Source organism: Typopeltis vanoorti, chromosome 23, assembly GCF_054136105.1.
Source record: "Typopeltis vanoorti isolate ZY-2024b chromosome 23, IOZ_Tvanoo_1.0, whole genome shotgun sequence".
NCBI lineage: Eukaryota > Metazoa > Arthropoda > Arachnida > Uropygi > Thelyphonidae > Typopeltis > Typopeltis vanoorti.
In genome coordinates, this window is record NC_143571.1 from 46,028,832 (window position 1) to 46,040,742 (window position 11,911).

The 11,911-nt window shown below is 35.3% G+C and overlaps 1 protein-coding gene across 3 annotated transcripts in view; it reads left to right on the plus strand.

Annotated features, from left to right (window-relative positions):
• The window catches only part of LOC150093816 (protein timeless homolog), a 671,138-nt gene that overhangs the window by 637,650 nt on the left and 21,577 nt on the right, over window positions 1-11,911 (plus strand). For all 3 annotated transcript variants that reach the window (XM_090412553.1, XM_090412554.1, XM_090412555.1), the window contains 2 exons: window positions 9,958-10,173; window positions 10,359-10,517. In XM_090412553.1, coding sequence (XP_090268679.1) covers window positions 9,958-10,173; window positions 10,359-10,517 — 375 coding nt within the window. The remainder of the gene's footprint in view (window positions 1-9,957; window positions 10,174-10,358; window positions 10,518-11,911) is intronic.

Here is an 11,911-nt window from a genome sequence, read left to right on the forward strand (position 1 = left end):
CCCGAAACAATCATATGCACTTCTTCATAGCTGCTCTACGTATCTCAAGTCTTGTAAATTACTGGTAATTTTTGCTTGAAATAATGGGAAAGAAGATGACTTTGACGCTGCACACAAGGAAACTGTTCTCTATGCCTAAAGTAGCGACAGCGAGTAGGAGCTTGATACGTCACACCATTTAAATTTTTTTTCTGAAAACTTTAGTTTCCGAAAATCCCCGCATATATCTCGCACCACGATTTTTTAGCTTTAATTTTGGGAAAAAAAGTGCGAGTTATATTTGAGTAAATACGGTAATTTTTTTAGCTTTCAAATTTAAGTATGGGTCATTGGTTAAAGATTGGATTTATAAAACCAATAAAAGAGAGCAATATAGCAAATACAAGTAGCTGTAAGCAACAAGAAAACGTTTATATTGCATCTGGATCAAATGAAATTGATAAGGGTGTGTCGTCTGACATCTCTAGAGAACCAACTAGGAAGAAGATGAAAAATCTTCGTAAATATGATATGAATTACCGTATTTGCGGCGTGTAAAACACACCCCCTTTTTTGTACACATTTTTTAGGAAAAAAAAAACTTTATCTCTGATTATAATGAATTGCTTTCGCTTGATGAATAAACATTTTTGTACACACTGAAAGTCCCGCTTTTCTGTGATCTAAAATCCAAGTATTCAGTTCTGCCTCAAGTTCTGGACATTTTGCAGTTCCACTTCGCAGATTATGTTTACTGTGAGTTGGGTTTTTTAGATCCTCTTCCTGATTCCGCCAAGTTTTTATCATTTTCTCAGTTGGGGCCTGAAATGCCTCTCTGCAGCCCTGTTTCCATGTTCTTTAGCATACGCAATCACACGTAGCTTGTATGCAATACCGACGTTTTGTTCAGCCATAATTTGTCAAGAAATTTAGAGAAGATTTAACGGTAGAAATGTATCACCGTTCACAACTGCGACAACAGGAAAGTTTCAACGAACAGGAACACAGCTGTGTTCGTCGATTACAGGACATGCGCATCCACCGAACTCTACGTAACTGGAATGCTCTCACACACCGCAAGGAAGCAAGAAAAAAATTGCGTAACTCGGAACATTTTATTACTTTGATTTCCAGAAATCAAAGTAATAAAAAATTGAGTATCGGCGTATAAGACGCACCCTGTTTTTCAGAACTATATTCAAAGGAAAAAAGTGCGTCTTATACGCCGGCAAATACGGTATTTGAAATGTGAATTTTCATGGACGGGAAATGAAGAGGAACCCTATTCCAAATTTTATTCTATTAAAATCAAATAATATAGACATTTACAATGAAATATACTTTATTTATTTATTATTTGATAAGGAGGTACTGTTAATAATGAAAATTTAAAAGGGGGTACGCGGATATCTGAAGTTTGAGTTCTATTGAGATCACTGTGGTCTATTCGCATATGCTTTCCATGATCAAAAATCAAATTAAAAAAAAAAAAACTTAAGCATAGATTAGATGTAATTCTGTGACATTAACAAACACTTTCCATTTAAGATAATACAATTCATAGTTAAAAGTAATACTTTAATGTCCTTATAAAGAAGCATCCATTAAAAGAGATATGGCGCGATTTATTCTTAAAATCTTTGTGTTTCTTTCTCTACCTTTATCAGCGCCATTAATTGTTGGACTCCCCTTAATTTTTTTCCATTGTTCGTGTTCTTTGATTTGTAACTACTTTCCAGAATAAATCTTGAGCATATTAGCAAGCTAAGTGCTTACTATCCAAAACTGTCACACACAAATGGACCGAACTAAAGAACGCTAAAGAACGTCATTATAACGAGCGCCTCGCCGGAGAGACGTGATATCTAAATACCATTGTCGTAGTTGTCTAGCTGTCGAAACACTAGAATATGTAAAGCGCATAGTGTTAAAATTCTTTTGTTGCTCTGCAGGATAGAAAACTGCGTATACAGTGTTAAAAATAAGTCGAATTCAAAATGCCAACGTTGTTACTAAGGGACAGAGGAGTAATTTAGATTGATGGCGTAGCGTGAGCGTTTGCAATAAAATTTAAATGTGAGATCACGTAGTGAGCGAGACAGTGGGCAAAAGTGCCGTTTTAGCTAACGCTAGGTTAATACGGCGAAATAGCGTTCATTATAGACATCATTATAGATAATGCAATGCGCTGACAAGGAGATCTCTTCGAAAAGCTACGGCATCATCATGAACCTTTTTATTCTTAAATTATGCTGTTCATTCTCTCTCTGTATGTGTGTGTGTGTGTGGTAGGTCTGTGGAGGATGCCTGTCTGGTTAATGTATCCATTTTGATTACTTTCTTTTTTATCTGCTAACTTCAGCACTACATCATGAAACTGCGGATAAAAAAAAAAATAAAATACCCGGGCCAAATTACAAGGCTTGATTTCTGAGTAAAAATATTGTCCTTTACTAACGTTTTGTTGCATTAAAACTAAATTCTTATACATTCTATGAAATGTGGCTGCTTCCGCCATCTAGCGGCATAACTAATAAACGTTTATCTTTTATGTAAGTTTACGGTTATTCGAATAATTATTACATTAATAGTTTCCAAAGCATATTTCGTACATTCCTAGCAATTAATGTCATAATATTAGCCATAATTATAGTTGTATTTTGTTAATTTTGCCATTTTTTTTATTTATTTATTATCAAGCCACTACACTTAGACAAGATATCTCGTTTTCAGTAGCTCCAATCTGGGTCAAAACGTTGCTATGATTAATGAACGTTGCACCAATTTTCTGAATTTACAGTTTTATTTATCACGCATGGTTTGAAATGCCTCGAAACGTGTAAACACTGCGGTGATTAATCGGTTTGTCCAAAATTTTGCTTTTCTTTCTCCACCATAACCATAGTTGGTTGCTTTTCTTTGTGGTTGACATGGTTTAAATCATTGCCCTTAAATTAATATGACATTTTCTGTTCAGCTTGGGTCGAAATTTCGGAAAATAACCTTATTGGAGTAATTCCGTACTCATCATTATTGAAGATTACAAGGGTGGTGGAAGAAGAGGAATTGAATCTGTATGTAACCATAAAATTAGATATCCTGTACCTTTTTTTTTTTTTTTTTTTTTTTTTTTTTTTTTTTTTTTTTAATCAGAGAAAATTTGTCGATTAGGGATACATTGTGCGGTCACGTGTTACCTTGGAGACCTTAAATAACCTGCATTAAACGAAAAGCAACACTTCATTTGAATTAAGATAAGTAAAATGGGATATAAAATGGACCGGGTACGACTTAAAAAGGTTTAAGTTAGCCCTGTAACAGGCTTAATACGTAGAAGAGAGAAGAAGAAAATGGGATATAAATTTACCTGTGTAGCAATAACAGCGGAAAAGAACTAAGAGACTGTTAAAAGGAACTCTGAGATTGCATCGGATTTAGACTTCCATCAACTTAGACTATTCACCTCTATTAATGCTAATCATTCGCAGAGAAATGCGAACTGGGATACTAGCTTTGGTACTGTAGCCAGTAACCCATTTTACATTTCTCTGCGCATGATTAGAGGTGAATAGTCTACTGTGTTGTCATAACAACCAATTTCGACTCCATTATAGTTGCTTTTTTTGTTGTTGAAACCTGTATGTTTCAAAGGTTTCTAATGTTATGTTTCTAATAAAGAGAATAATGGTGTAATCTCTAGTATTTTACTTTGACTTACGAAAGTGTAGTTTTCGGGTTGTGTTGTCATAACAACCAATTTCTACTCCATTATAGTTGCTTTTTTTTTGTTGTTGTTGGTGAAACCTGTATGTTTCGAGTTTCTCTCTGTAATTCCCCCCCCCCACACACACACACACATGTAGAAGGTGTGAATTCATCAGGGTGTACTAGAGTGGCGTAGTAAATACGAAGACAGAATCAAGTGAATCATGGTGAGAAAGTATGGTAATAATGCTGTTACAGTCCTCAACGGCTCATTGATCCCTCGGTAGTTGGTGTAATGATAATAATAATCATCATTAGAATAACGATGACTCAACTCTAGTAAATAAAAAGTGGCTCTCTCTTTCCTCATTTATGTGCATTGGGATGATTAAGAGCAACTAACATCTGCTCTTCATGATAATGTGCTACTGTGATAATGTTAAAGCGTTGTTATCTGAATTTTTTCAGCATTCTAGCTCTCCTTAAATAGAAATTCGGTAGCCTTTACTTAGCAATGAAACTCTGCAGAAATGATGTTATTCGACTAGCATATTTAAGACATCCAGTGATAGCCGATTCGAATTACAAAGCTCGAGTCAGAATGATAAGAGGAATCCTTAAGTTGTGTAGGTACTTTGTGCATAGCTCGTTTATTTCTCGAGGAATCAACTCAAATTTCGATGTTAAACTATTGAATAGTTTATGATGAAACAGAAAATAATTAGGTTTGGTTCAAGTGAAGGCCGAAATTTGAAAATAAGTTTTATATTAACATTATGAATTGTGGCGGCTCTGTATCAACTGGAAGGGAGTCGGGTGGCCTCAGAAGTAAAAAGATGTTGAATTCGTAAAACTCAAATATATATTCCCACAAACAGATATGGCTGTTTTTTTTTTTTTTTTAAAATCATGTATAGAAAGGTTTATGATAAAGTCTGTAAATTATTAGAGTTAGGATTAACTTCTCTGCTCCTTACCATAATTAGGTTTATCAGAAGTAAGTCGCTTGGTCCTAAAAGGCTCTTCCATGTCATCTTCCTTTACATCATACATATAAGATGAAATCGATTAAGAAATATATATTTATTTATTTATTCACTACTTTGTATGTTATTGGAGAGCCTCCATACCTCAGTCAGGATAGACGAAGCCCTTTGATCGGAAAGACCTTGGTTCGATTCCCGTCAGTGAGGAACCTTTATCTGGTCTCTTTCGACGAAAGGTTAGTTAACTGGCTCATAGGAAGTTAGGGGGTTTTCGTCCCCCCCCCCCCAGAACAGGCAAACCGACCTATGTCTATAGATACGTGTGAACACACGCATCTACAGACATAGGACACTCCTGGAATAGGATTGACCGACCTATTCAGTGGGATTTCCGGTTTCGAATCGTAATAGACCACGAAGCCTAATACGTAAAGGAAGAAGAGAAGATATGTTACTGGAGCAGTCCCATTCATTGCGTTATCTAACCCGGTTTAAACTTTCAGAATATCTCTGGTTTAGATTTCATTAGTCGGTAGTGTTTCCATAAATGATGCGTGTTCTCAGATCGATTTGCAGGAATAAGTGTTTTCACTGCTGGCTAACTTAATCTTGTAAGAAAAGGTCTGGAACATATTCTTCAAAGACAATGTATGCATGGCTTCATAGTAACTGCCGACAATAGGTATAGAGGCGAAGGACCATTATAGCTTTGTTTCTAGTCACCAACTAGAGGAATATTTTCTAAACTTTTCATCAGACGATTTCAGGACTAGTCAATCTTTCATACAGGCATGTAGGTTTCAAGTAAATTACTAAACTTTGACAGCGTGTATTGTTTGACCAATCCTTCGCCCATCCATTGCTAATTTCAATTAAACAACTGGAAAGTTTAATTGAAACATAAAACTTGATTGATTATTAAATTAAACTTTTGAATCATGTTAGTTGAGTCCTAGAACTACAGTATTGTGGATGTTAACTTTTAATACGACTTATTTATAATCAGAAAAATTATTTCCAATATATTTATTTTAACTTCATAGCACAATGGTTCCCCTCCACGTCGTCCTCATAGTGTTAAAAAGCTGTATATTATGATTCATTGCTACCTCAGTAATGTATCTCTATTCTTGTTGGTATCCATTAGTGATTGATCTGGTTATAGGAATGGCTTTGATCCTTTGGATATTTGTTTTCCTCTCAGTGTCCATTAAGATTATCTTCACGAGCTTGGGATTCTTTGGATGCACTGACGAGATCGTTGATATTGTTGTCATTAAACTCTCCTCGGGAGTATTAACGATTAGCGTATCTTCAAGAGATCTGGCTGGGTTTATATGTTACTATACCATTACGGTAGAGAACTGGACATCTGACTAAATACGTAACGCCTACTAATCTTGATAAACTGCGACATCTTAAACGCTTTACCAGCAGTTTACGATCCCCTAAAATAAATAAATATATTGACCCTTTCTGAAGCTTGAAAAATCTCTTTGTAGGGATCTTTTGAGATTCAGGAGGCTGAATAGCCGTCTGTTGATGACGCACAGTTGTGTGTGTGTGTGTGTGTGTGTGTGTGTGTGTGTGTGTGTGTGTGTGTGTGTGTGTGTGTGTGTGTGTGTGTGTGTGTGTGTGTAGGACAAGCAAGTCTATAAGAAATGTAATTCTTGCTACTATACCGATTCGATCACTGGCCCTAAGCCAGAGATCGCATCTCGCTCGCATTTAAAGACTCGCTGCGAATATCGCTTTGTAGCTACAGACATTCTCTTTACGTCTTGTCAAAAGAATTTCATAAAAGATACAGCAATGCGTAAAGGAAATTCTAAGAGTGACGTTTAGATCTCTGTTCACTACTTCGAATAGTGACATCTCTTGCCAGCATGGAAATGTTGAATTGCTTTTAGTGTATGCTGCCTAAGAATCGGGGTGGGGGGAAACAAGGAGAGAGAGAAAATGACACATATCTTAAAAATAAATCAAGAAATAAATAAAACTAGAACATAATGACTTTGTATAAATGCTATATAAGGATTTGGTCTGACATTGATGAAATATAATAATACCATACAGAGATCAAATATTCAATTTGTTGAAACCAACAGAGTGTGCCATTAAATGCTAATCGTATGGTCGGAAATTTTTTTTTTTTTTTTTTAACTGCTGTGTTTTTAACTTTTAGACAGTGTTATTTTCGTATTTATTTTCATCCAGAAAATTGTTGTTTTCAGAGATTAGAAATAGAAAAGTAGCCTTTTTCCCCTCGGGGAAAATGTCAAATAACTACTCAAAAAGTTGTAAATGAAACCTACAATTCCATATTAAATGGTTTCTGTTTATATCTGTATGTATCTGTTCCATGTAGGACTTGGAACTCTGTTGCATAAATTGGAACAAATGGGGATGAATATGAATCTGGTGATTTGGATTAGAGGGTGGCTGATGGACAGATATGCCAGAGTGGTTTGTGGAGGAGTTGAGTCCAGGAGAAGGCAAATGACTAGTGGTGTATCGTAGAGGCTCAATGCCTGTTCCCCTGTTGTTTAATTTAGATATCAGTAGAATACGAAATGATTTCACAAGAATTGCAAAACTTGGATGAGTGATAATCAATGAAGGTAATGCAGAGATCATGCAGGATGACTTAAACAGACTGGCAAAGTATGGGTAAAGGTAAATGGCCGCCATTTTAACATGGCCAAATGTCAGGTGACACACTTTGGCAAGAAGAGATCACAAGTTGTATAATATATTGGTGGGAATGAACTACGAGAAATTGATTATTGTGAGCAGAGAGTTGAAGTTTAGAGGGCATGGTGCAGAGGTAGCCAAAAGGCAGCACACCAGATTACGTGGTTGTTGAAGAACACCTGGCAAGCAAGGACCAGATCTGGAGGTTATTGTTTCCCTTTATAAGCTTTCACATCTTGACTACTGCGCATAGATCTGGTCACCTCGATTTCGTGGAGAAGATGTGGAAAATATTATGACAGATCTATTGAATGCTCTCTGTGGGAATAGTTGGAGTTCTGTGGGCTTAAAAAATAAAGCTAGCTGAAAAGAGGAGGCATGATAGAAGCACATAAGTGGTTAAAAGGATTTTATATGGTTAATACTGAAGACTTTATTTTATTTTTTATTTATTTTTTTAGTACATGGCAGGAAGGAACCGAACGAGAAGCCACCCCCTGGAAATTGTGTGAAAGTGTGGTTAGCAAAGGTGTTAGACTAAATTTTTTGCTTGGAGGATAGCGAATGGGTGGATTGGGGTGCCAGAGGTGATTGTAAATGCTTCGTCAGTGAATGGATTTAAGGAGGGAATGATAAGTTTATACGAATAATGGCTAGTGTGTAAATAAAGGTCTCCCGCGATGAGTCTTCTGGCTTCATAGAGATACCGCATAATAATGATAATACAGTCACCTCTCTTTGTCTATGGTTGAAATGTTAGATATTTTTAAGTTAATTCAAATACTAATGGAATACGTCATCTGTACATTTAATCTAGCAATGCACATATCAGTAACAACTAGAGGAGGTAAAAACCACCTTGGCAAAGAAAGTTTCTAGGCTTATAAAATACCTCTAATAGCTGCATGTAGCAACCGGAATTCCAAATTATATTTTATATTCGGAAGTTCATGGTAGAATTGTATTATAGCTTCGTTTGTGCAAATATATGGCAAAAATCGTGCACAGAAACGGAGTGCGTTTGTTGTAAGAAGTGGGGCGAATCATTGAGAAATAATTCATTGATAAGCTTAACTGCTTTCTTCAGAACAGCGTGGAGAGGATTTTTCAAGAGTGATGTTAGTAATTATTAAAACCCTTTCTGCCCTAGTGATTCCAATTGGAATCATTAACTATCTTGGCTTTCGTAGCCCATATTACGTGGCGAATGATTCCAATTGGTATCGCTCGTCGTAGTTCCATTTCTTTAATATAATAACAGGTATGTATTATACGTATAAATCTTACCAATGTCGGTTTTTATGACTTAGTAGAATAATATGCATATATTGGATTGTAGAGTATAAGCTCAGAAGTTGAATATTTGCTACCAGAATATAATGATTCCATATGGAATCAGTTGATCAGAATTCCTATCCTGAAATGTATTTTTCATCAAAATACTTGATACTCTTGCTTTTTTAGACCTAAAGACGAAATAAATAAAAAGAATTTTTTTTTTCACTTGGAAAAAAAAATTCAGGTCAGAAAGGGTTTATTGAGTGGCTATTAGTAAGTACTTCTGAATAAATAGTGTGTGAATCAGAAAGATTCAAACGATCAGCTCTTATTAGCTTTTTATTGGTTGTTAGCTAATAAAAAGTTCAATATATACACCCTTGGGTGTAATATGCAACACCTTGACTTGCAATACGTGCAGGCGCAAACTTGACTTGTTTGTCTGTTTGCTTACTTGGGAAATGGAGTAAAACCAGGTTTAAAATAGCTTGGTATCTTTAACATTTATTATACCCAAGGTAAAATAACTTTCTACATCTATCTCTCATCCTGAGATTTTTATTTAATAAGGTCAAAGCACCTTATGGTAACTTGTTTTGGTAAAATACTTATAAGCTCTGTATTACTTAACCTTGGTATTTCTAACCTGGCTCCCACTGATGAGACCTCAATAAAGGTCGAAACCGGTCTGGGTAGTGGCCCCTTGCCATTTACTTAAAGCTTTAATATTTAACGGTAAGTATTAAAAATAGTGATCAGAGCTTATTCCACCCTTTACCACGAGTTTGCCTAGACTTGTACTACTTTCCGGGTCACCTAGACTTTGCAATACTTGCAGGCGCAAACTTGACTTATTTGTCTGTTTGCTTACTTGGGAAATGGAGTAAAACCAGGTTTAAAATAGCTTGGCATCTTTAACATTTATATACCCAAGGTAAAATACTTTCTATATATATATATATATATGGACTCCTGTACCTAATTCTGGCTTTTAAGTTTTAAGTAGCTCAGTATCATGGCAACTGCTGCGGAAGGTTTCTTTTCTTGATAAGTTATTGAACACTGAATACTTCTAGTTTCAACTTGATGTAATGATAGATAGGTATTTATTATTTCTTTAATAATTTTCATTGTCAGAAGGAAATATTTTATCTCCGTCTTCATCGGCTTATTAATATTTTCTCTTATTTGTCTTTTATGAAAAGCGTATTATTTCAGTCTTTGAAAACTTGAACGGTGTATATGTTCAAAGAAATATATACACCGGCATACGAAGTTCATTCTTCTTCTCCTTGTTTTTTTTTTTTTTTTTCAGATATTCTTGGTCTTATTATGGATAACATGACAATTAAGCGTCCGAAACACCGAGTTGTGGAGAAGCTGTTGGAGCTGAATTTGGTTAGTGACAAAAAACAACTACACAAAAAGAGGGTTAAGAAGTCAAAAGAAGATGGCGAGGAAAAACAGAAGCCTAGGAAAGCTAAGAAAAAACAAAACGACACTTTGAATGAGGAGCAATCAGAAACATTCGGTAAGTAAAAGCAGCTTCTGTAGTTAAGAAACGATATTAATCTTAACTAAATGATTTGATTAATAAATAATCTATTAAATAGTGAAATTTTCATGTTATAGATAAGATATAGGAAAGAATCTTAGAACACCTAAGAATATAAATGCTTTTTTATTTTCCTCTCTTTCTCTCTGCTCATTCTAAAGATGTTCCAGAACGATCTTCCTTCGTTGAGCCAAATGACCTCGCAAATGACGACGGTGATGTATATGAAGACGATTCCAGTGACACTGATGACTCCGTACAGGAAGATAGCTTGTCTCCTAGCGATCTGAAAGATCTTCTGAGGACTGTTATTGATTCAGGTAATTGGTAATCGATTACAAAAATTCGTTTCATTCTCTTGATTTTAGGATTATTTTTTTATTCTTTTCCAAAGTTCCAACTTTGATGGCGTATCGTTTACTCAATGGGGAGGAAATGATCTCGAAAATTAAGGTTGAAATAAAAGCTCTGGAAGTGGCCTTAAAATGAACTCATAAAATAACAAAATTAAATGAAAAGATATCATGCGTGTCTTATTTATATATAAAGCCGTATACCTGTGATCATATAGACCAATCTTTTACAGGATGTTTAAAGTGGATTTGAAATTAAGCCTTTATCAGTAAGCGATAGCACACAGAATGCTTTACATCATATCTATTTGTTAGAGTGATATCTATCATCGCTTGACAGTCTACAAGGTGCTACCCAAAAATTCGGGGGATTAAATAGCGCTCACGCGAACCGGTTGTATGGCCTTCCACCGCTATAATGAGTGAACAGTACATTTTGTGAATCAGTATGCCAACAACCGGAAAGCTGAGAGACTGCGTTTTTGTAACGTCGTGTTTTAGTAGTTCGGCGAGTTTCTTCTCCACTAAAATGGCAGATTTTAAGGAACAAAGAATCTGCATCAAATTTTGGTTCAATCTAAAAAAAAATGCTGCAGAAACCCACCGAATGCTTAATGGTACAATGCCAAGAACTATAACTTTGCAATCGAGGAAGCTTGCACTAATGGTTTTATGTAGCTGCTTTAGGATTTGGAATGCATGATGAACAGCTATTTATTTATCAGTATTGTTTTATTAATGGCGTGTAACTTAACAAAATGTGTAACTATTTTGACTTTGGGATCAAAATAGTATATTGATTATCTGATGTCCCATTCACTCAGGATGAACTAGAGAGGATTCTTCGGCGATTATAAAACTGTCTGCTTTATATAAAGCGAGATCATTGATCGTTTTAGCCTATTTCTTTGTGACGTTGATTTGAATAGTAATTACACGGAGAAAGCAAAGCTATTTTTGGTGATGGATCACCCCTTTTTAGAATTATCCAAGTAGGTTACAGAGATGTTAAATAAATGGGATTACATTAAATAAAGAGTATTAATTTTGGCATACCTGTGTGCATTTTTGAAGGTAAGGATGATACAGTACTCTGGACTGATTAGACTGCATTGGGATATAATTTAGGAGGTGTTGAAGATGAAAAGCCGATACTCTGAACGTAGATACACTTATCAAATAGCCAAACATGAATAAATCAATAACGAAGAAAGGAAGTAAATAAACGAATAATTTTAAAGAGTTAAAAATAAACAATAAAAAGTAACAAAACCTGCTATTATTGTACACAGCAACATGACGGATGTTGGTCGTTTCGTTTTTAAACGTCATCAGATATGGAACGGAGATAACTGACTCTT